This window comes from Onychostoma macrolepis, chromosome 02, assembly GCF_012432095.1.
Source record: "Onychostoma macrolepis isolate SWU-2019 chromosome 02, ASM1243209v1, whole genome shotgun sequence".
Taxonomy (NCBI): domain Eukaryota; kingdom Metazoa; phylum Chordata; class Actinopteri; order Cypriniformes; family Cyprinidae; genus Onychostoma; species Onychostoma macrolepis.
Window position 1 is genome coordinate 6192261 of NC_081156.1, and position 26593 is coordinate 6218853.

The window sequence follows — 26593 nt, forward strand, 5'->3', positions numbered from 1 at the left end:
TCAAAATTTGAAGTGGATCAAGAAAGTTAATCAAAGTTGTCCTAAGACAAGAACGAACTCTGGTTTTAGGTTTTAGGACAACTTTGATGAAAGGTTTTGATCCACTTCAAATGCTGACTAGTGTGTACTTCACTATATCTTTAGTTGGACTTCATCACTACTTCTGCACAATTAAAGTGCATTAAGTACAAAATTAGTTGTTTCAAATTAGCAGACTTTTAGGTTACCAAAAGTACAATTGCAGGGTATTTTTAAGCACATAAATATGTAATTGCATTTGTACTATACTTAGCACAAAATAAATGTATATCAAATACATTTTAGTATTTTTTGTAGGCTTTTGAATAGAGTTACAGAGATCTCAACATTGTTGCAAACAGCTCAGACTTTTACTTTTGTAGCACTGAACTCTTCATACTGTATATGTCAACAATTGGCTCTTTTCATTCTGTTGTTGTGTGTCTGTGGAGAAACAGGTTTTCCTCAATAATTTGAATAATGAACTTCTGGTATTGTTTATCAGTTATTGTTTTGCTGTATTTTCATACACTTAGATCATTTTGTACCAGAGTAAAACTGTGTTGTTAACGCAGGAGAGACAAAGTCATGAGGATGCCAAGCAGCTGCTGTAGCCAAAATATTCCTGGTTCTGGGTTCAATTATAATGATTTTCCAGGGTAATTAGTAAAGCATGTATTATATGACTGTACTTTAACACAAGAAAAGTGGGCCACCATGTTTCCCCAGAGTTCAGTTAAATATATTTTTTTCAAACACGAGTGATAGAGTATGTATGCAAACATGGATCAATTGTTAGAGAGGCTAAATTAGGATTCGCCTCAAGGAATGAGTGAACTAATTTTTAACCCTCACCTAATTGAGGGTGAGCTGTTTCCTTGTGTGGGGCTTGCAGAAAGACATCTAAAAGTACCAGAGTTATTTTGAGTATTATATTGAGTACTAATGCTACTTATATACTATTTATATACAGTAGTGTTTATTAATAGCTTTTATTTTTATTTTTTCAGCTATAATTTTATTTGTAGTTTTATTGATTTCTTGTGATTTTATTGGTTTTTTATTGATATATATATATATATATATATATATATATATATATTAGTTCTGTCAAAGCAAATTCATTTTAACGGCACTAATTTTATTAATGCGCGATTAACGCAGCATGCATTTTCTGTTTGACATGTGGTAAAGCCCATAGTTGGAGAAATGGAGATGCACAGTGTTTCCAACTTAGCGACTTTGCAGACCTCTTTAGTGTTTGACCAAACCTTATTTAGTTTCTGAGACTCGCTGGTAGGAACGGTGGAGAGGAGCAGCACTTTCAGTTAAACACAGATATTATGTTGCTTCTCTAATTTTACATGCAAGTATAGCCGAAATCACAGCACAGATATGGTCATTATCTTATGTGTGTTATCAGACGACGGCTCGATTATCAGGATTTTTGTGCAGATTAACATCTTGGAAAGGAGAGCTGGTTATGTAGCCTAGTCTCAATGGGTCGCATTTCAGTCACTATTTCATATTCATTCCGTTGTTTGACAACAGAAACAGTAACAGTAAAATATACCAATGAAAACAGTTTAATTGAGAATTTAGCTGCATCAAAATACAGCAGGCTATGTGGGCACAGAGAGGCAAAAAAATCTAATAATAAATAATAAATGTACATTTTGCATGTTCAGAAGAAGTGAGCTGCCCTGTCATGCAAAAATGTAAACAGGTTTGTTTAAGTAAATTGCTCAGTGCAAAGAAACAGAAGTAATGGGAACCTGGAATTTCTCTTTTCATGTGTCTAATAGACATGAACAAGTTCTCTGAAAAACATCTATGACCTTTAAAACATGTCTCCATGCTCTATGTTGACTATGGTTTCAATAATAATAAACATACATTTGCATAAAGCACTCATATTTGTCCATGCCCATGTTTAGTAGAGTATTAAAAACTTGAAAAGTATTAATTTAAGGTACATTAAGAACAAATAAAAATGTGCAATTGAGTTGCGATTAATCACGAGTTAACTCATGACAATCATGCGATTAATCGCGATTTTAAATTCATTGTATTGCAGTATTCAAACAATAAATGCCGTTTTGGCGCTGTTTAATGTGGAGTGACAGATCGCTGTAGCGCGAGGCACACATGAACTGATCATCTCCTCCACATTGATACCAGTTTCAGCACGAAATAAACATGACTAAACATCTGAAGGTAAATTAAAAGAAAGAGTACAACTTTACAATCCGTATCTTGTCTCATGTAATCGCTCAATCAGTGTTTCAGCCACGCAAAGACGTCAATATAACAGCTTGTAAACAATGTCACCTAACGTCATATTTACCTCAGAAAAACATATTCGGTGATCATAAACGCATTAGTCAGATAAAATAAAAAATAAAGAAAAATAAACTGTAGAGAGGGGCATTTTGCTAAATATATGCATCATATAACATATTCATTTACTGTTCTTCAATGTTTAATTTATGTTTGAATAAATACGTCAAGTTTTTATGACTGCCACCATTATGTTTATATTAAAAAAAAATAAAAAATGAATTGAAGTAGAAATATTATGTAGGCTAATTGTAACTTTGTTATTTTAAAAACTTCATTAAGTGTAATTTTAACAAATCAATCAGTTTTAACCTTCAATATGTCGTACCAACTGACTCTCGTGTATATTTTAGAAGCATGAGTTGAGAGATTGTTATCCAAAATAATCGATATTGAATCGAATCGAATCGCAAGCTTGTGAATGAGAATCGAATCGAATCGTGAAATTTGTCAAAACCCAGCCCTAATATATATATATATATACATATATATATATATATATATATATATATATATATATATATATATATTTCTGTTTATGTAGCTTTGTTTTTTTTTGTTTTTTTTTAAGTTTTAGTAATTTTAGTACTTCAACAGGCAACATTTCTTATTTTTTGAGTTTTTAATCTAATATTTAATTAATTAATTTTTTATTTCAGCTTCATTTCAAAGTAGCATTTCCATCTACTTCAACAAGTTTTTAATCTATTTTATTTTATTCTATTTCAGCTTCATTTTAACACTACAAAATTTCCATTTACTTCAATGTAAAAACTTGATTTCAGTTGTTGTTATTTCACCTTAAATTATATTAAACTAACTTAAAATATTAAGTTCTGAAAAAATTAAGTTGAAGATAATATAGTTAATTAATGTGATGAGTAAATGGAAAATCATATTGTAAGTTGCCATGACTTATTGATCGTCATTTTTTTCCAATTACAGATTTATTTAACATTATTATTATTATTTTAAATTTTAGTTTTAGCTCAGGATATCAGTACTGTTATAATCACATTTGATCACATTTCCATATGATGTAATTAAATGCCATTCCACTTTCTTTCCTTTCTGCGAAGTGTTAAACTCCTGAATGGATACTTGTTATGTAGAGAGACAAACTATGTGGGTGAGCGTACAGTTGTCTAATAACAAAAAACCTCTGGCTGATTAGATCAATGTGCGGATCAATAGAGCTCTAAATAGAATGAGACACACTAGGGAGCCCCAGTCTCGCCCTGCACCTCATGTCAGCTCTAGTAATTGGCTGTGGCCCTGTGGACCAGCGAGGGAGTTGTTTGCTGAAGCCAGATCTCATGGGACAGAAGCCAGACAATATGGTGGGAGCTATGCATACATTTATAAAAATAAAAAACCTGTTGTTGTTTTTTCAGTTTTTTTTTTTTGGTGGTCTCGTGGGGCCCGATGGGGGCGGTTTATGACACAAATTCCGGAGTTACTTTCAAAATTTGAAGTTTGAGGAAAACTTGAACACTACTGTTTCAAACTCACAGACCTAAGCTTGAAGAGCAAATGTGCTGTGAATAATAAATCAGAATCTGTAAACAAGAATTATTATTTTTCTACATAACTTACAAAGTACTTCAAACACTCCTTTCATTGTTTGATAGAAACTCATTGTTATGGCATCCTTATTGAATGAAAAGAGAGGTGCAAAAATGAAAAGGAAGGTGTACGTTGCTGTATGTTTTGCAAGAAAATATTATTTATCAGCCTGCTATTTTGTGGTTAGAAAACATACTCAGCTGGCAGACCACTAATCTGGGGAAAAACACCACTTTTATTGTTGAATGTATTATATGTATTGTTTTTAAATGAAAATTAATTATGTATTAAATTTATATTAAATGCAATTATCTATCACGCTAGACCGAACCCACTTTTTTAAACAATATTTAAGTACGACTTAAGTACATCTTGATATTTAATTTCACAATTATTTTTATTGTTTTTGACACATGGTTAAAGTACTGCTGAACATACTGACAAGTGTTCATGGTAAACTAAAATATACTTGAATGTCATTTCAATTAAAACTTGCATGTCATGTATTTATATTTGCAATTACACATTTGTAATTATAAAGCTGCCCTTTAGTACAATTTACTACATTTAAAATGTATTAACTATTAACTATTAATATATATTATAGTATATATTTATTTACTTCAAAGATTTGAAGTTCTCTACAGGGGATGTCTGTGTAAGACCTTTGTAATTTTCAAACTATAATCTTTCAAAAATGTAAAACTATTTAGAAGGTTTTCCAGCAGTTCACCTTGACAAACTTTTCTTTTATTGTCCAAATCTTCTGCTCACAGCTGAGGATGACAGTCTGGCCTCCAAGAAGAAAGTCACGATTGAGGACATCTTCAGTTGGAAGCTCCAGGCACACGACCCTAAGGCAACATGGATTAGCGGTGAGTGGCGGTTGAGTTTTATTCCCTGTTGTTCAGCTGCCAACACTGTGGGTGGATGCAGGACCTTTTTCATCATCTCATAACACCAAAGAAAGAAATTGCATCAGGATCTGCATCTAAAGCCTCATACTGATCGAATGCAATCTCTGTGGTACTTCAGATGAAAATCCCTATTTAATATGGACAGGTGTGGAGATATATTCTTCCCCAGCATTGCATATTCTTCTCTTCCTTTGTTCATGCTTGAATTCTTTCACATTGGCTTAGAAGCTCTGGGTTTTCATCATACTCTTAAAGCAAATGACTGCAGACTGAGAGTCGCTTTATTGCCTTTTATTGACTGTAAAACTTGGATAAGGCTTTGTATTACTTTCCATTTCTAACCATGCAGCATACAGTACCTGGTAAAAAGAAATGAATAAATATATATATATATATATATATATATATTCTGGTTGGAACCAGCTTTTCTAGTACATGGTACATGGTTTCCATCTGGTTCAAATTGGTCATTTATGATCATCAGCTGATACATACTGGTATACATGGTTTGCTCAATGGGATTAATAGCTGGGTATTTATTTTTGACAAGGTAGACAATCCTGTTTAAGTAGTTTATTGAAACTCGTTTCCTCCATGGAATTAAAAAAGGTAATTGTGACTTTTATCCCACAACTGAGACATTTCCTCACAATCCTGCACTTATATATCACAATTTTGTCTTTTTTTCTCACAAAAGTATTTTTTTTTCTCAGAATTGAGATGTACAGTATACTCAGATTTGTAAGAAATAAAAAGTCAGAATTAAAAAAAACACAGTTGCCTTTTTTATTTTATTTTTTTCCAATTTGTGAGATTTAAAAAAATAATAATAATAATTAAATTAAATTGTATTTGTTTGTTTGTTTGTTTTATAGGCATTTTTAGGCTTCTATATGTTAGAACTGGTATACAACCTTGGACCACCAAAAAGTAGCCGCTAGCTACACTCTCAGAAATAAAGGTACAAAAGCTGTCACTGGGGCAGTACCTTTTCAAAAGGTACATATTTGTACCTAAAGGGTCCATTTTGGTACCTTAAAGGTACATATTTGAACCTAATAGGTACAAAAGTGTACCTTTTGAAAAGGTACCGTCCCAGTGACAGCTTTTGTACCTTTATTTCTGAGAGTGTACCATGTAACTGGTTTTTGAAATGTATATACATTCCTATAGGTCTCTGTAATAAGAAAGCACTAACAAGTGCATGTAAATTTTTCATCTAAATAGAATTTGGCTGTTAAAGACAGCACTGCAGTTGGGTCAGGCTAATTAACCGTGAGAGCAGGGGTTGGCATGACCTCACAAAATGGGCAAATCCCCTTCCCCCAAGACTCCACCTGGCTCTTTGGCTCATTGATCTACATTAGCATGTCACATAATCTTCAACAACTTTTGCATGTTTTCTGTTTTTGTTAATGGATTGTTCCATGTACGAATTCATCTATAATAGCTATAATCACTATAACAGCATCATCTCAGTATTTCCATTGTTTACAATTGCATTGAACGGTGTCATTGTACACCTTCACAAGACATCAAGCAGCATACTTAAATACATCTATTCATTTTTAAATTGCCTGATTGTTCTGTGCATTTCAAAGCTTTATTATAAATACATTCTGTTTGAGGTTTAATGCAGTGTATTTCTATATCAGCAATGAATCTTTGTAAAAAAAAAAAAAGAAAAAAAAGTAGGCCTACATTTTATCTGGAAATAATGGAAAATAAAGGAAATAATAAACATTAAGAATATACTGCACTTAATGCAAACTAAATGTAATGTTTTCAGAAACTTAACTGTATGTTATTTAAAATTACATAAAAATGTATTTTACTTATGTTAAATGCAGTTAGTCGAATGGTAACACTTTTCAATAAGGTTTCGTTGGTTAGTTAATGTTTGTTACAGTACATTTGTTACAGTATTTATTCATTTTTGTTAATGTTAGTTAATACAAATACAGCTGTTATAGTTGTTAGTTCATGTTAGCTCAAGTCCATTACGTAATATTTACAGAGACAACTTTAGATTTAATAATGTATTAGTAAATGTTGAAAATAACATCAAATAAAATTAATAAATGCTTTAGAAGTATTTTTCATTGTTCATGTTAACTATTGTATAACAATTGGAACCTTATTGGTAGTCAACAAGTAGGTAGGTAGTTAACTAAAAGTGTTGTAACGTGTTACTGTTGAACTTTAGAGTGCTTTTTTGAGTAGTTCTTAAGTAGGACTTAAGTACATCTTTATGCAACTGCATAGTTCTATAGAAATATGCAAGTGTACTGACAAATGTATTGACAGGAATTTATAATAAAATATGCTTTTATTTTGATTAAAACGTGTATGTCATGCATTTAAATATATTTGTAATTACACATTTATAATGATGAAGTTGCAATTTAGTACAATTAAAATATATTAACTTTCAGTGTAATGTTAAACAACACACAGTTAAGACTATATTCAAGTACTTTACATGTACTTTAGTTTCTTAGTCAACACATCAAAATAAGTGTACTTCTGTAAAGCATGTCAAAAGATCATAAAACAATTAAAAATGTACTTTAAAGTAAAACATTAAATTATTGTAAAGTGTACTTTCCAAAAGTGTGATAAAGTGGTAAGAAATATAGTCAAGTGATCTTAATGATAGTCAAGTACAATTAAGTACAATTGCTATTTAAGTACAAGTGGCCATTTTTCATTAATATTATAATATCTGCAAGTACTGCAAGTTTTTTTTTTTTTTTAAATGATAGTTTTAAGATTTGAAGCACACTATAAGTGCACATTCAATACAATTAAGCACACTTCTTTTTCACAAAGGAAGCTATTATGTGAACAAATGAACGGTAGGGTTCTCTGTCTCAGACTGCAGTGCTCATGCTGACAGCAAGAAAAGCATAATCACTTTAACTAACTTTCGACTTCAAAATAAGAGAGACTGTAACCGAGCTCTTCTGCTTGCTGTAGTGTTTTGCACGCTATCACTGAGGTTGTTCTGGTGTAGGTCTCTAATGCTAAGGCTTTTGTTGATGCTTTATTTTAGCTATTATTTTAAATTTCCTGTGCCTGAAATTTCAATCGATTTTTGGCAGGGTGAAGAATGGGTGTCCTTTGTTTGTCCTTGTTTGTGTTATAAAGGTGCAGCCCTTGTGCCTTATAAACAGTGCAAAAGATGTAAATCATGTTTTGATCTGCATTTTGATTAATCATTTTTCGTTATTCTGCTGCTGAAAATGCGTTTGTTGATTTAAGGCTGTGTTTACCTCGGAGAAGCAGCCCTATTATTCTCTCTCTGACATGCTCCACAACTCAGCGTCGAGCCTTTTTAAAAGCGATCACTCGTCTGTATTATTTATCAAGGCGGGCACTATCTGCATTCAGGTCTGGAGCAGACTTGTTTACCGGGGTAGGTATAACATTTACAGCCTGCAATAAAGAGCACAGTTGCCTTAGCAAAACAGGAACTTTTAAAGCTGGGACAAATGAGCCAATGCTTTAAAATGAGCTGTAAAATGTTTTAAAGGCTTTTCAAAAATAAATGGATGAATGCGTTTTATATATATATATATATATATATATATATATATATATACACACACACACACACACATACACACGCACACACTATAAAAGAGCTAACTAAAAACTAAACATTTTATGATTGTTGCACTGAACATTTTCAGTTGGTTCATCTAAAGTACTAAACTGTTAAAAGACATTCAGTTCACACACTCTCTCACACACACATATCTATATCTATCTATCTATCTATCTATCTATCTATCTATCTATCTATCTATCTATCTATCTATCTATCTATCTATCTATCTATCTATCTATCTATCTATCTATCTATCTATCTATAGCCATTACTTCAGTCATCAGTGTGTAATATGTCATATGTATACAATTTATGACTAATATCATAATATCGACTAGGCTTGGGCGGTTTCCAAATTTTGATACCGTCAAACCTCCTCCCTATTTTACCTCGGTATACGGTATTACCGTGAATAATAAAAAAAATTATGACATAAGGCTCAGACAGTGTCACCAAACTGTTGGCTTTTGCCTAAACCGTTCAGAAACTGAATACCAAACACTAATACTGAAACAATAACATGCACAACAATATTAACAACTTTTATTAGCAACAAATAGCAGTTTAGAAAAAAGTGCAAATACAACAGTCAAACAGAATTAAATTAACATAAACATCCATATTATAAAAAGTATTGCAAAGCGGCTGTCGGTGGACCTAGATGTTGTTGGTCCTGCATCGAGGCGTTGAAACTGTTGCACCAACCTGATCTCACAGAATTCCGTGTAATGTTCACGGACTTAATTAACCTCCGAATCTGTGGTGGCATCACGGAATCGCCGAAAATTCCGTGATGGGCTCACAGAAGGCACCAGCCGTGGTCCATGCACGGATTCACTGGTTCAACACCAGCGCTGCATCGGACCACGTAAAAGAGTGACTCGATGCAGTTATACTTTCACTGGAGTACCTGACCCCACCCCTACCCTAAACCTACCCAGTTCTGAACAATAATGATGACGATAAATTTCACAGTATCGGCGTCGGCATGTTGATGCTAAGGGTTTCCGTGCGTGAGCACGGCTGATGCCTGTCACTGACTTACATTGGTATCACTTCTGTGAGTCCATCACGAATTTTTCTGTGAGCCCATCACGGAATTTTCGGCGATTCCGTGATGCCACCACAGATTCGGAGGTTAATTAAGTCCGTGAACATTACACGGAATTCTGTGAGATCATGTTGGTTGCACTGAGTGAACTCGGGTCCATCCTCGCAGCAGTGTGAGTGGATGGTGGTTTCAGATATGCGACCTTAGGTTCGAGGTATTTCCATCTCTCGCGGTCACCTTTTTGTTGCACAATTTGCAAATTGCCTCGTCCGTATTTACCGCCTCTCCCTTCTCGTTCGGTCGAAACCCGAAATACTGCCAAACTGCAGAAGTTGTGTTCTTTTTCGAGACCAGGTCACTTGGTGCGCGACTCGCCATCTTTCCCCCTCTCTCTCTTTCTCCTCCACGCTGTCACGTGATGACAACCAAGCATACGCATTTTTAGGCATTAAATAAATTATATTTAATATATATCCTCGTCTCCTATATACGTGCATTGTTTTTTATGACGGTATAACGGTATTGAAACTGATACCGTTGCTATTTTTAGATCCCGCGGTATACCATATTACCGTATTACCGCCCAAGCCTAATATCGACACCATATTTTGTTCATTTTAGGATTGGTATCTGTGATTAAAGTGTTAGCAATTGCAGATTTCTCATAGATGTTGGCTTTGTGAAGTTCTCTGTGATTGTTTTTTGTAGAAACGGGGTCTTCAAGGTGAATATTGAGGTTTGCTATCACTTTTCTGGAGTAGTTCAGTGTTGTTTGACCCATGCTCGGTGGTCTCTATCATTCACTTTTGGTTTTCGCCCACTATTCTTCTTCACTGATGGAGACTTTCTATGTTTGTGTACGCAGTCATAATTGTGAAGACTGTTGTTCTTAAAAAGGCAAATGGTATGGTTGTTGAGGTTTCCGATGCTCCTGCTAAACTTTCGGCTTCCATGATTTGTCCTTTGTGTAAATCTGACACATCACACGTTTCACCGAGCGCTTGTACTAAACGCTGCCGAACACAACTTTACTACACTGATATACAACCTAGAGAATATAGACAAGGAAAAGATAAATAAAAAGTAATTGCAATGTTTGTTTGTTTTTTTTCACTCAAACTTTGTTTGTCTGCTCAAACTTTATAATAGTGAGTGTTTGCATTATTTAGTCTATATATATATTGTGTGTGTGTGTGTGTGTGTGGGTGTGAATTATTAATTGTTAATTTGGTAAATAACCATGTAATAATGCACAGCCAGCTGATGATAAAGTGATAAATCACATCTCTCTCTCTTTATTTTGTGATAATGACCAGCTGACTGTACTTGATATGTATGTCATGGATAATCATTTTTTCTTCTTCCTCTTCAAAGACACCGAGCTGCTTTACACTACAAATGACAGCAATGTGGTGAGACGCAACGTGCTGACCAATACCTTCAAGATTTTGGTGAAGAACACGACATTCGAGAGTTTCAAAAACCAGGTTCTTGATTAACATCAAAACATACAGATGTTTTGTAATAAAGAAAAGTAACTTCAGAGCTAAAAGGCATGACCTTTTTTTCTTTGGTTTCAGGGATCCTACAGACCGATCACATACAGAGTGTCTCCTGATCTAAAATATGTGCTGGTGGCCTACAACATTGTGCCGGTAAATGCTTCCTATTTTGATTTATAACGTGAAGAATCTAGCTATGTTTGTTACTCAAATTCTCTAGTCTTTTGTTTCGAAGTCCTCTTATCTGTTGCATCACATCTCTTTGTAAAAGATGACACAATGTGCGACTGATCGCTTCTAAAGGCCAGCTCATCTCTTGTCTTTGTTCTACAGCTTTATCAGTATTCCTTCATGGCCTATTACATCATCTGCAGCCTTGACTCTCCGTAAGTCTTGTTGTTGAGACTGAAATCCTTCCACATTCTCACTGGTTTTTCTTTTACTGTCATCTCACCTGAGCTCTTCAGAGAGGACAGAGCCATTGTGGAGAACTGAATTGTGGGTAGCACTGCCACCTAGTGTGTTTCCTAAGAACTGGTGTCATTTCCCCAGAGCGGTCGGTGTCCGTGCAAATATAATTTGTCCTCAGAGTTGTTCTCCCTCCCTCCAGTCTAAATTATTCATTACATGTAGCCTTAAACATTGCAAAAGGGATTTAGATTTTGACCCGCCAAATACATCAACATGATAATTGTATAGGATACTATGGTAATTAGACTTCAAATAGGTTAAACAAGCAGACACACATCTTTCTCATTCAGCTCACACACACTTTGACTCTCTCTGTCATTCTAACAGACACATATGAGACTATTTGACCTTCTCTGGTGACGCATTGCAATATATCTCATACATGAATGCAAAGAAACACACACACACACACAGTCGTCCTTTAATGGTTTTGAGATTGGTTTGTTTTCTGACAGAGAGAAAGTAGAGCTGACCCCTAATGAGGTGCAGAGCACTGCACTGCAGTACGCCGGCTGGGGTCCCAAAGGACAGCAACTGGTAAGAGAATCACACACTCACTCTACCACCGATGAGTCACTGAAAAAATATGAGGCAAACTTCAAAAAAAGCTACAATTAAATACCACAAAACACAAACACAGTTATGAGAGATTGGTTTAATATGTAGCCTTTCTGTCTAGCCTGACATTCATTATAACATTAATAAGTGGAGCATGTAACAGGTTGAACAGGTATTTACTGTTAAATATTAATAACATTCAATTGTACAAGTCAATACATGCAAAAATTGTGTATATATACAAGATTTTTATTATTTCTTTCAGTATTTTATATTCTTTTCCTGGAAAAGTGTGGGTTTTATTGAAATATTCATGCAATGACCATCATGATCATAATCTACATCAAATCCTGGTTTGCCTTGATCCACTGGTTGTGATAGAAATCTAAAGAAGCCCAAATCCGCACTAATCTTTAGACAACAGTGTGTTTTTTTGGCTTTTAGCTCAATTTGACTTAAACACTAAAGTAAAACTGTTTTTTTTTCCGGTGGGGGTTGTTGGAAAAACATGGATGTGTCATACCTGAGCTGTAAATAGTAATTGCATCTATAAAGCAAGTATATATTTTAGTGTAGCTGTTGTCACTATTTCACAGTAAGTCACAATAAACATTTTTACTTAGCATTTTGAATTTTCTTGTACTCCATATACACCATAATTCAAAAGTTTGGGGTCAGTATAATTTTTGATAATAAATTCATACTTTTATTAGACATTAAATTGATCAAAAGTGACAATAAAGACATTTATAATGCTATTAAAGATTTCTATTTAAAATAAACTACTTTTGAATTCTTTATTCACCAAAGAAACCTGAAAAAAAAAAATGTATCACATTTTCCACAAAAGTATTAAGCAGTTTCTATATGTTGATAATAATAAGAAATGTTTCTTGAGCAGGAAATCAGCATATTAGAATAATTTCTGAAGGATTATGTGACACTGAAGACTGGAGAAATGCTGCTGAAAATTGAAAATGAATAAATTACATTTTAAAATATATTATAATAGAAAACAGTTACTTAAATTAGAATAATAAATTGCAATATTATTGTTTTATTGTATTTATGATCAAATAAATGCAGCCTTGGTGAGCAAAATACTTCTTTCAAAAACTTTACAAAATTTACCATCCCCAAACTTTTGAACAATAGTGTATCTTATGAAATTAGCACTAGAAAAAAAGCACTAGAATTAGAAAATATTGTTTAAAATAATTTTACATGAAGTCTCACTGCTTTATACCCACATGTCCATATTTCTGCTCAACATTTAAATGATAATTGTGAATCATCACCAGTACAGCACATGATCTGAGATGTGAGCTGCTCATATCGGCCTGATTGTGTCCGTGTCGTGCTGGCAGAGATAAAGCAGGACCTCTAGTAAAGCAGTGCCAGATGGCAGCAGCATGACACAACCCCATTTCAAAAGAGCTGATTTTAGTTTCTTTCTGACCTTAATTAGTGGCTTTGGTAGGGCAAGAATCACTGTTGCTCTTACCAAAGTTGGGGTTAGAGATTCGACGAAAGTGTAGCTTTTAAATGTTTTAAAGAGTTAGTTCATCCCAAAAAAATCTGTCATCATTTACTAGGGGTGTGCCCGAAGCCGAATACCTTATTCGGAAAGGCACGGATAATGGCTTCAAAAACGAATAACGGATAACGAATAATTCTGCCTGAATATTCGGCTGAGGCTGGAACACTCTGGTGATTGCTAGGTAACAGGTGAGCAGGGGATCAGCACGATATTTTACACAAACCTCTAAAGTTGCGCAATAATGAGTGTGTGAAGTGAATGAATGTAAATTTTATGAATGAAAAGAGCGCAAATCAAACAGTCATTGCTGTTGCCTCTCTGTGCATCTCTCAGAAATCAGAGCTTGGCAAGAGTAATATCAACTAAAATAATACATCACACAAGTTCTACTATTTGGCAACGATTTAAACCTCATAGGCTACGATATGATACACGGATGAATGAAATAAGCACAGCGCGATCACCAATCAAACAGCTGCATTGCGCATCTCAGTCTCTCAAAAACCAAACCAGCTTGCTGTCAAGAGTAGGCTAATAATCAGCTTAGATACAGATACATTTTCTACTAGGCCTACATGTTTGCTTCTTTATCTTTTGCTGGTTTGCGTGGCACACGCACATTTGTTTAGTGAAGTTCAAAAAAAGACTGCTTAAAGAGTTCTGCATAATGAAAAAAAATGCACCTTGAATTAATTCAGTCGTGTTCAGATGATTACTAAACGTGTGTCATGAAAGCTCTCTACTTGTATGATCAATTTATTTTTAGAAATTAGTTTTATATTTTAGAACACTGAAAAGGGCAAATAGCCGAAACACAAATATTTTTCCACATTTTTTTTTTCCATTCTTTTCCAGACCTGCAAATTACATAAGTGAAATACTTTTTCAAACTGCTCAGGAGCCAAAGGAAATCGTGTTGTTTTACAAAAACCTCTAAAATTACAATGCAGTAAACAAGTGTGTGAAGTAAATGAGTGTAAACTCTATGAATGAAATAAGCACAAATAAAATAGCAGTATTGCACTTGCCTTTTTCCATGCATTTCCTGGAAATTACTTAAATCAATTTCCATATTTCTAAACTGCATAGGAACCCTTACTATTTTAATTAGAAGATACTTAAATATTTATTTATCGGATCACGAAGGGTCCCCAAAATGGGACTCGATCTCGCGTTCCCCAAAGCACAACCGCACTACATCTCGAAGCACTGCCTATAGAAGGGTATCGGCTCCAACTGTTAGAAGATATTTAAATAAATGTTATAATCATAAAAAAATATATATGTATATTTTAGTTAACCACGGCATATTTGTTCAGTGATAACTCCGAAAAAAAAAGAAAGGCTGTAAAACCATAGACATAACGGTCTTATCAAGTATAACTGTACGAAGTTCCGGTTCAAGCTCCGCCTACTTTCGGATACGAATAATTTTGTGATTGTTACAGATACAAATACAGATACAAATACTGGCTTCGCTGCACACCCCTATCATTTACTCACCCTCACATTATTCCAAAGCTATATGAGTTTCTTTCTTCTGTTGAACACAAAAGAAGATATTTTTAAAAATGTTAGTAACCAAACAGTTGCTGGTAGCCATTGTATGGAAAAAAAATAATAGTATGGAAGTCAGTGGCTTCCAGCAACTGTTTGGTTACCAACATTCTTCATAATATCTTATTTTGTGTTCAACAGAAAAGAGAAATTCATACAGGTTTGTACCAATATGAGGGTTTACATCTCTTTAATCCTCATTCTGTACTGTCTGTGCTATAGATGTGAATGATGTAAATGGCTTGTTGAGAAAGGGTGTACCGTCCCTATTTTACTTTATGATTTTCATCCGGCAGACAATAACATGGGCGAAAAAATCTGAACCCAAGGGCGTCACATGTGTCTTTTAGTGTTTGTGAAGAGTGAACAAGACAAACATAGACACAGGAGCATTACTGTGTTTGTATTAGTACTGTAGTCTGTTGTTTTTGTATCAAAATCATCTGTTATCAGTCAACAATATAAGTGCAATATAATCCAAGCTTGGGTTATTTGTGTTAACCTGCAAACACAAACTCATATATGGCACTGCACTATATTGTCATAACCATACACAAATACATATTTGTTTTTGTGTGTTATAAGCAAAGCGCACATGCTCACTTACGTGTGTGTGAGCGGAGCATCAGGTGTGTAATTTTCCTGGCGCTCGTATGCTGTCCCGCGCCCTGCACCTCTGTGACGCCTCCGGCAATTAGTTTTCCGTGACAGAGCAATCAGCAGGGGTCTGCGCAGCCAGAACCTACACTGAAGGTCACATCCCAGTCTCCTCCGGGGGGAAGAGAGCAAGAGACGGATCAAAATGGTGGTCATGGATGAGCAGAGATAGAGATGTAGAGGAGGAGTCGCTGTACATCACAGGTGTGATGGAGGAGAACGTACACACAGCGGGACCAGAGTGTAGACACATGCCATTGGCTTCGTCCCAAAACCCACCGAACCGCCTCACTGTCTGCTGTCTATATGGCAGCTGCCTTCTAAAGCTCAAAATTGCATTGCATCAGTGTATAATGCATTACATCATGGACAAGATGAAGGATTATTAATGCATAAATCAATCTCAGAATGCCGACAATTTCTGACACGGTTTTCCATGTATTATATTGTTATTATATCCTTGTTAGTGGGACAAATCATGCAATCCCATGATAATCGCTCATAATAATTGAATCTTCTCCATCTTGTCTGTGTCTCAAAAAAATCTCTACTGTAGTTCCAGGCGGATGAAGTATTGTTGTAGGCCAACCCTGACGTTAGCATTAACTTGGTTCTCTCAACAAAAAGTCAATAGGGTTTTTCTGTAGCCTTTTGAATTATTACATTTGAATTATCTGTGAGCAACTGAAGTTTATGTTTTGTTCATCAGGATAAACTTATGAATTTGTAAGCCTAAATAGAATTAAAGCTAAAATTAGGCTATAGACAAGCTATATGGTTACAAAACTTAAACATCACCATCATTAATCTCCTGGCAAATATTTTAATATTTACTTTACTTAAAGTTACAGTTAGAATAGTTTGTAAGAATGTGAGTATAAACACAATGAGGCTTTAAAAGCAGGTTAGTGAGTAGATTCCGATATAAGGTCTATTCAGTATTACTCAGCATCTTTTTCGCTTGCTCAGGAGCAAATTACCCTCCTCCATCCCCAACTCCTCCTTTCGCCACAGTCAGGACTTGACTTTCTGATATTCCTTGTTGGATCAGACTAAATATCATTAAGAACATTGATGATATCTGCTTTGTTCTGTTCTGTTTACCCTAAGGGGGTTATTGCTGCTCTTCCTGCTCATCCCCTGCTCTCCCTGTCTGTCTGTCTATCTGTCTGTCTATCTGTCTTTCTGTCTATCTGTCAGTCCGTCTGTCTATCCGTCTGTCTGTCTGTCTGTCTGTCTGTCTGTCTGTCCGTCTGTCTGTCTGTCCGTCTGTCCGTCTGTCCGTCTGTCTGTCTGTCTGTCTGTCTGTCTGTCTGTCTGTCTGTCTGTCTGTCCGTCTGTCTGTCTGTCTGTCTGTCTGTCTGTCCGTCTGTTCGTCTGTCTGTCTATCCGTCTGTCTGTCCGTCTGTTCGTCTGTCTGTCTGTCTGTCCGTCTGTCTGTCTGTCTGTCTGTCTGTCTGTCTGTCCGTCCGTCTGTCTGTCTGTCTGTCTGTCTATCCGTCTGTCTGTCCGTCTGTTCGCCTGTCTGTCTGTCTGTCCGTCTGTCTGTCTGTCTGTCTGTCTGTCTGTCCGCTCTGTCTGTCCGTCTGTTCGTCTGTCTGTCTGTCTGTCCGTCTGTCTGTCTGTCTGTCTGTCTGTCTGTCCGTCCGTCTGTCTGTCTGTCTGTCTGTCTGTCCGTCTGTCTATTTGTCTGTCCGTCTGTCTGTCTGTCCGTCTGTCCGTCTGTCTGTCTATCTGTCTCTCTGTCTGTCAATTTCAATTTCAATTCAATTCAGCATTATTAGCATGACTGTGTAACACAATGTTGCCAAAACATTAACATATATATAACAACAACAACATAAATAACAACATAAATAATAATAAATAAAATCCATCTAAATAAATGAAAAGATAAAGTAAGTCAATTTAGAGTTAATCATGTTTAACATCTAACATTGTGAATGGTTAATACATATTTAGCAGCTAGTGCATCTGTGTTATCATCTTCAAGTAAGAAGGGCATTTTCTCAGTATCACTAAGTTCAGTAAATGATGGAGTCAGGGCTTCAAATCTGGGGAGAAATGTTTCCCTCACATTGTGATATTTAGGACAAATCAGCAGGAAGTGTTTCTCGTCCTCTATTTGCTGTAGATCACAGTGTCTACAGATCCTCTGCTCTTGCTCTGTTTGTCTATGTCTTCCTCTTTCTATTTCTAAATCATAGTTACTTAATCTGTATTTGGAGAGGATTTGTCTTTCTTTAAATGGTCTAATCAATAAATAATTGGCAAATTTAGTGGTTCTGTTTAGGGTTGAGTAGCATTGGAGTTTATTATGAAGGTCAATGTGTATTTTTAGAGATTCATCATGAGTGTCTTTCAGATTTTTGCCAATTTCTTTAATAATGGCTTTTAATAAAAGCTCTGCTCACATTCAGAGTAAATGACAGTGATTAGATGCATAACAGTAACAGATAAATACCAGGGCACAAGTGCAACCATTAGTCAAAGTCTAGAAAAAATCAGACCACGATTCACGAACATCACAGTAATAAGACAAAACTACAAGTTTAAAGTTCTCCTTAATAAATAATACTAATCACATCAGAATGCTCTTATTGGTTTCAAATGCAGTACAATTATCAATCTTCAGCATTTCCAAAGCTGCAGTTGCATCTTCTCTTAACAGTTACCTGAGCTTCTGTGTTGAAACCACAACCAGAAAAAGGATCATTACAACAAACTAGACTAGACACAATCTCAGCATACACAGGCCTAATGTGTGAGCTCCGAATACAAGAAAACAAGCTGCACGTAATACAAACATTTAATATATATATATATATATCTTTCAAAAAATACACTGTTAACACTAGTTTATTTAATTTTGTCCACTAATGTCCAGCAGTGAACACACATGCATCATAGGAGAATTATGAGCTTTTATCTTTTATTTATGTATATTATTAATTTTGTTTGATAACATTCTGTGGTGGGAAAAAAATGTCTAATTCTTTTGTCTTGCCAAGGCAAATTTCATAGCTACCTAGCATTTTTCTTCCACATCTAATATGTCATATCAAACATGCTATTTATTGACATTGTTTTCTTGATGTAAACTAACATTTGAACAAATTTATTTTGGACGAAATTGTTGGTTGTGGAAGGAATGATGCCAGAAGAGGCTGAAAATTTATAAATAATTTTTCACAATAAACATCACAAATAATTATTTCATATAAACTGCCATTGAAAAGTTGGAAAAATAAACAAGGTGTCCAAGTTTCGAACAAAAAAGAAAGAAGTTAGGAGAGTGAATCTGTTGTACCAGATGAAAAGTGCTGTTTAAATTGAATTGAACTGGTACATTGTAAAACCGTCTTCCTCTTAATGAAATAATGTTAAATTGTAGTTTATTACCATTCTTGTTTTTAAGAGTTTTTTTTTCTTCAGGCATGGTCTGTTAGATTTGCATGAGTTAGTACAGCATATTTGTCTGTGATTTTGGCTGCTGAATAAATCCCACCAGAGCTTTTCACACACACATTACCTCTCCCACAGCTGTCAGTCATCCTGCAGACAGTCTGCCACCAACACTAATTACTGTAGCATCACACAACATCGTAAATATTCACTAGAGATGTGTTAGATGTTACAACACATATATACTCAAATTTAGTGTAAATTGATCATTTAAAATAAGTGTTAGTGTAGTCACTCTGTTTTGCTTTTGTACAACAGCTTAGTGACCTTGCTATGCAGCTGAATACTTTACTGTTACAGTTTTTCTCAGTCGCTTTGGTGCATTTCTCAGACCAGAAATGAAATTTTCAAAACAACTTGTTCAACCTCCACATCATCTAGTCACTTGTGCACATCATAAAAGCAGTTTCTTTTGAACAAGTTGCGTTTGCTTTAGTACATTCTTGCAATTGATTATGTACATTTGTCTGCGGTTTCCTACATTATCAGTTGCTAATATCATGTTGCTCAAAATGTATTATATAGTTCTCTGTGCAATAGTCTTACCCCTAAGTCATTACAGTTTTTTGCAATTGCTAACAAGTGTTTACCAATACTTAAAGTACTTTTTCTAAACTCTTAACACAGCAACACACCTACATCACACAATTGGCCAATTAGTTGATTTTCTGGACAAAACCAAATTTTGTTAAATAAATAAAAACTCTACATTTCAAAATGCTGAATATCTTTTTCTGCATATACTAACCTGCATATAATAGACTATATAAAAATCCATAGCCTTCAGTTTACCTTCATCTGAAAACCATTTTACATTTTTACATCGTGTTCATTCTTGGCAACATACTATCTAAAACTGAATGAGTCATTACTTTATAGAATGTACAATAGAAGAAATAGGGTCCCCTATGCAGAAATCCAATTGAAACCTTGAACCTTCCAGTGGGTGGGGGTTGGAGTGTTGTGATGGTGCCCCTCATGGTAGCTGATGCCAGGGATCAACAAAAATAATTAATAATTAACATTTTGAAATGAATTATTTTTATTATTATTCTCTGGTTTTGATTGAAATAAACAGAGAACATCCATCCTTTGGTAAGAGTAGTAGTCACAATTTCAGCCGAGAGGAAGAAGAGGAGTAAGGATGCATGGTGGAAGGATACAGAGGCAAAACAGAGGAAGAGGCCAAGAACAAAGGCGCATATCAGATGAAATAAGGGCCACTGTTGTGGACTATGTTGTCAATCATGGCCTTACAATGGCTGAAGGGTGCAGCTAAATATTGGGAGATCGACCATATCCTCAATAATTCAAACGTTTCGAAACAGTCTCTTTCAATCAATATCCCACATACAGTAATGTGCAAATTTGTACTTTTGAAATGGATATATGGACATAAGAAGCACAGCCTTCTGCATTTCAGTACAGTAACTGTCTTCCAAGCTGTTGCCATAGTTTACAGCAGGCAACACTAACAGAGTGCAGTGTTATATCTATACAACATGACTAAGCATTTTGCCTATCTTGTTTGTAAATAAATACTTACTTTTGAGAGATGAACTTAAGATTTTAAGTAAGTTACAGGCTTTTGCAGGAAATCCATTGTGTGGTGCTGTTTGTACGAATTGTTTTGAGAAATGCACATACTTCTTTGCAAATATTAAGGACGATTCGAAAAAAGAAACCAAAGCGACTGAGAAAAACTGTAAACTTTTAATTGGCTTTTCATCATTCATACAAAGTGCAGACATGTTGATTTGTCCTTCCGAGCGCAACAGTGACCACATTTTTCCAGCAGCCTTGTTCCTGGAAGTATTTTCCCCTTTGTTTTCTCCACATGCATGTAAAAAATTCTCCATTTAATATTTTTAAACCTTGAACCACATTACAACATTTGAAAATAAAAAGAGCCAGAGACAAGGCTGTGTGCATATATTCTTGTATGAGGAAATGAACTACTCTCTGTAATATAAATCCATAACTGTACAGCTTTCATTTATAAGATACAATATATTTTAAAACCTATTGTAAAATATTCAGAAATGTATCAATAGTTTGAGAGTGTAGCACGACCAGGTCAATAATGCAGTGCCATTCACAGATTTCATTGGAGTTTGCAGCTCTATTATATGTCTGTTTATATAACAAGAGCAACTTTCTGATTGGTGGATGTCTCTTCAGGGATTATGGGTAGTGTAGATTTTAACCCAGGATTATTTTTAAGCTGAAACCATACTACTTGAAGTACTATCATTTAACAATCTCAGAGATCATGGTAGATCTGTCTTGAAAGTTGTACACGTTATTGCTAATTCAATTTCCCTATAGAGAAAATGAATGGGATTTCTATATCCATAACCCTGCTGTGTCAGGAGTTACTTTGTCTGGTTTGACATGGTCTTTCCAACAATAATTCGTTCTTCTTTCCTGACAGATTTTCATATTTGAGAATAACATCTACTACAAAGCACAAGTGAACAGCCCATCAATCCGTCTGGTGTCCACAGGCAGTCTGGGGGTCGTATTTAATGGACTTGCTGACTGGCTCTATGAAGGTAAAACCCATAAGCATGAATAATAAAAAACCCAGAGGGTTGTGTGCATGTAATAAAAGAGCAGAAGTGATTGCGAGTGTCTGATGTGTTTAGGCTGGGTGAAGATTCTGTGTATTTGTATACAGTGTCTCATTCATCACGCTAACTCAGCACATTTCTTCTCAAGTTATATGAATATATTACTTTTTATTTTTATTTGAACGACATTGCTGGAATATACATCTCTGCTTATTAGTTTAGATCTGGCAGATTTTGCAAGATAAAGTTATCATTTTGAAAAATACATATAAATAGCGAAAACCTTCCTGATGAAATGGACTTAACAGATATTTTAATATTTTCTACAAGACAAAATTATTTTGAGATGTTTCTGTCTTTGTCCTTATTCTGGACACTGTTCTTGTACAAAACCTAGTTGGGTCACATTTTATTTTAAGGTCCAGTTCTCACTATTAACTAGGCTACTGTTTTTGCCAAAATAAAGTAGCTGTTGAGTTTAGGTTTGGAGTGGATTAAGGGATCTAAAATATGGTTATGCAGAATAAGGCATCAACATGTGCTTTATATAAAAGACAGCCAATATGCCAGCTAGTGCATGCTAGTTAATAGTGAGATTTGGTCCCTAAAATAAAGTGTTACCCATAATTGCAAGGAAGAATACTTACTGTAAATGCAATTACGTATCACATTTGTCTCTATTCATACTTGTCACTAAGGACCTTTTCTGGAAAAATATGAATGGGATTTAGATTAAAGCATTAATGCTGTTGTCTCTGAACCTGTTCAAGGTCATACCGAGTTCATTTCACAGCAGTAGATGCACCAAACTCTTTCAGTACCTTACTCTGGCAGATACAAATATGTGTAAAAAGCAGCCAAATATGTGACATTCAATCGTCATAAGCATATAAATGCTAAACATACTCCATATTAAACTGAAAAATAAAAAAAAATCAGCCTTTGTTAATGAAATGTAGATATTAGTAGACCTGTTAGCATATGAACAGCATTGGGATGTGAGCTCAAGATTAACCCTTTTTATAATCCATTGTGCAATAGTGTGATTTAAGACAGCATTTGTGTATAATCTCTCACAATCGTTATGATTTTAATTCTCATAATGATGATTGTAGCATCTCATCCTAAAATACTATGTTTGCCTTAGGACTATGTTCATTTAGACTTGTGTTTTTTCTTTCTCTATTAGCTATATCAAGTGTTTGCTTACACTCAAATTCACACACACACAGATCTGCAGTGAGCTTACAGAAAGCTTTTTAAAGTAATTTTCAAGATATTTTATCCATCTGGCAGTTAATTGTGGAAGAGTGAAATGCCGCTGGTTAAAATTGAAGTGGCCTTGGTGACATCAGCTGAAAAGGAAAGCCGTTTTATAGGCAGAGCCAGTTATTACATTTTGATGAGATATTACAAAAACTTTTTTTTCCCTTTGAATCACTTGCACCATAAGACCAGCACCATGTATTAAGAAAGTCAAACTGGCTTTCAGTTTTCAGCGCGTGTGTGTGTATGATGGGCTGTGCTTATGAGCAGAAGTAAAGCAGGTCAGCAGTAGCTCGTTTATCATATCACATCTCTTCATCGCTGAGCTTTGCTTCTGTCAGTAAAATCCTTCAAGCAGTTTGAAACTCCTCTGCATCTGTATTAAATCTCGACTAGTTTTCAAGTTTATGTGCTTTGCAGTAATGTGCACTCACTTGAAATATGGACACTTTTATTATTGAAATGTGGGAAATTGTTTACTAAAATAATATTTTGTCATTGCTCCACTAGTGAGGAAAAGAAAAAAACAGAGACCGAAATCATGTAAACTTTTTAAATTATGAGCCTTTATGTGGTGTTCAATCATTAAATGTTTATATAAAGTAGGACTTGCACAAATAAACATTTTACTACATAGTCAAATACGAGTCAAATGTGCCTGATGTAAATAATAGTTTGCATTAACCTAGTACTGCTAATTTGCACACTAAAAAAAACATCATGAAAAAAGTATCACAAAAAAGTAAGCAGTGTTTTCACAGAGTTTTTTTGAGCAGCAAATCAGCATATTAGAATGATTTCTGAAGGATCATGTGACACTGAAGACTGGAGTATGATGCTGGAAATTCAGCTTTGATCACAGGAATAAATTATATTCTAATATACATTGAAATAGAAAGCTTTTGATTAAAATGATAATAATATTTCAAAATTTTACAGATTTGATTATATTTTTGATCAAATAAATGCAGCCTTGTTGAGCAGAAGAGACTTTTATATCTCAGATTTTTCCAATCAAGTCAGTCAGGCAGGCCAGTGCTATACTCTTGATTCATTCATTTGTGTAATTTTGATCGGTTTTTCTCCTGACAGCATGGGGATGTTTCTCCTCTGGGCTCTGGACGCTCTTTATTTGATGACCACATCTATTTTTGAGTCATGTCAAACATGCTGTTAATGGTGTAAAATCACTGCTCCTCTGCCGGGCCGCAGGACTCATTCACATGTGAACCATCTCTCTCACTCCCTCAGGATGAGTGATTCCTCCAGAAACACACGCAACCCTTTACTTGACTCAACCTTTGATTTACCTCTGTGGCTTTAGTTGTAATGAGAATGTTATTTCTAGGATGTTGGGGGTAATAAACTCAATGCATTTGTTTTTCATAGTTTATACAACTGACCATATATTTTTCAAATTATTACAGGCAAACAGACCAGTATTATATAACCTTAATCATACATTGTTTTTCCTAGTCATTCTCAGCTCTGTAGTTCTGTTGTTCCTGCTGTATGAGGGCACATTGGCAGCATGTTTGTTTATGACACATGCTGAACTGTATTGTATGCTGGTAATTGGTTTTATACTAAATTAACATCTCAGTCTGAGGCTATTCTTAGTCACATGCTCTTACCGCGTCCGTTTATTCTCTGCTGTGTAAAGACTTCTACTGCCACCCTGTGGTCTCACATTTCACAACAGATAGCATTGTAGGGAAAAATGTAAATTTTGTAATTCATGTAACATGAAAGAAGATATTTTGAAGAATGTTTAAGCTCCTTCTTTCCATAAAACAAAAGTGGATGGTAGTATGAAACTATGAGTAACCATTTTATTGTGTTTTCATGCTATGTTTATCAACTTTTGTTGTAGCTTTTGTACTGAAAAAAATTGAAATTAAATTAAATTAAATATAAATATTACTAAAATAAAATTAGATGAGGCACTGAAATATACTAAAACTACAACTAAAAAACTTAAATAAATCTGAATAGAAATATTAAAAGCACATTACAGAGCTACTAAAACTTTAGCTAAACTAAAATTAAAATTAAATCTGAAAATATAAAAATAAAAGAAAATAAATACTATAAAATTATATAAATATTGCTAGAATTAAATATTAAAATGACAAATGCACATTACAGAGCTACTAAAACTTAAATTAAAATATCAAAGAAATACTATAAAGTATGTAAATATTAGTAAAAAAAAAAACTTAAGCAAAAATAAAAACAAATAAATATTATAAAAGTATTTAAATGTTACTAAAATAGCTCTGACAGATCAAATAAAATCAAAGTTCTCAGTTCTCATTTGGTGTTTCACAGAAAAGCATTTGGGTTTGTATTGACATTAAATTGAAAAAAAAAAAGACAACATTTTAATTATTGGGTGAACTATTCCTCTAAAAATTTGGAGCCATGGTGCAGTGGTTAATGTCCAGGTGCTCATGTTGGTGATGCAGGTTTGAACAGAACAATTATACAAAACATTGACATCTGTAGTCATCAGGGATTATATTTATGAATGAATTTCTGTTTAAATCATCAAGCAGATTGTTGCTTTTAATACCACAATTTGCATAGTAATTTATTGAATAGGCCCTATTCTTGCACCAAAAAGTAAATAAATAAATAAACAAGCAAACAAATAAAACTAGCCCTGTCCGTGTTGTTTTTGTGTAGGTTACGTAATGTCTTAATGAGCTCTAGGTCCAGTTTGCAGTGTTACAGACAGTCATATTTTACATTCCCTCGTGTGACGCCGCTCTGTTCCTCCTCCAGCTCTCGGCTGTCAGCTGTGTGGAGTGATGGATGAGACTGCCGAGGCAGCAGCCTACAGGCAAATGGATGCGATAAATCACACGCGCTGTTTTTGCACATGTTGCAGTTATGTATTTTACAGCATGTCCGCTGTCTCTGTCCACGTTTGCTTGAAAGGATATTTCATCCTTTAACACATATTAGGATCTGACAGAGATGCGGTCACCACGCAACAAAGCTTTACAGGACATGTGTCACTTGTTTGTGTGCAGTGTAGACTTTCTTTAGTATAAAGCTTGAGTTTGTGTTTAATTCACTCGTGTTTCATTTGTTTGTGTTCACAGAGGAGATCTTCCAGAGTCACATCGCTCACTGGTGGTCACCAGATGGTCTCAGACTGGGATATGCCACCATCAATGACACTCTGGTGCCCAAAATGGAGATACCCATGTTCACAAGTGCGCTGTATCCCAGCGGACAGGAGTACCGCTACCCTAAAGTAAATCCCTGCAGCTTCTTTTTATGATCAAACCAAGGCTTGGTTGTGTGTGTGCCTCAATGTCAGTATCTTCCAGTGTCTCTGTAACCTTGAAATGGGATCTGATGGTTGCTGTTGTTTTGAGTGACATTTAAAGGGACAGTGCGCCCAAAAATGAGAAATCTGTCATCATGTTTTTCCAAACTATAAGACTTTGGTTTATCTTCAGAAGACAAAAGAAGGTATTTGTTATAT

General features: G+C 34.9%; 1 protein-coding gene across 5 annotated transcripts in view; it reads left to right on the forward strand.

Moving 5' to 3' along the window:
- The window catches only part of dpp6b (dipeptidyl-peptidase 6b), a 147239-nt gene that overhangs the window by 103760 nt on the left and 16886 nt on the right, over nt 1–26593 (forward strand). For all 5 annotated transcript variants that reach the window (XM_058751837.1, XM_058751853.1, XM_058751830.1 and 2 more), the window contains 7 exons: nt 4701–4799; nt 10880–10992; nt 11086–11160; nt 11341–11393; nt 11934–12015; nt 21690–21810; nt 26205–26359. In XM_058751837.1, the coding sequence (XP_058607820.1) occupies nt 4701–4799; nt 10880–10992; nt 11086–11160; nt 11341–11393; nt 11934–12015; nt 21690–21810; nt 26205–26359 (698 nt within the window). The remainder of the gene's footprint in view (nt 1–4700; nt 4800–10879; nt 10993–11085; nt 11161–11340; nt 11394–11933; nt 12016–21689; nt 21811–26204; nt 26360–26593) is intronic.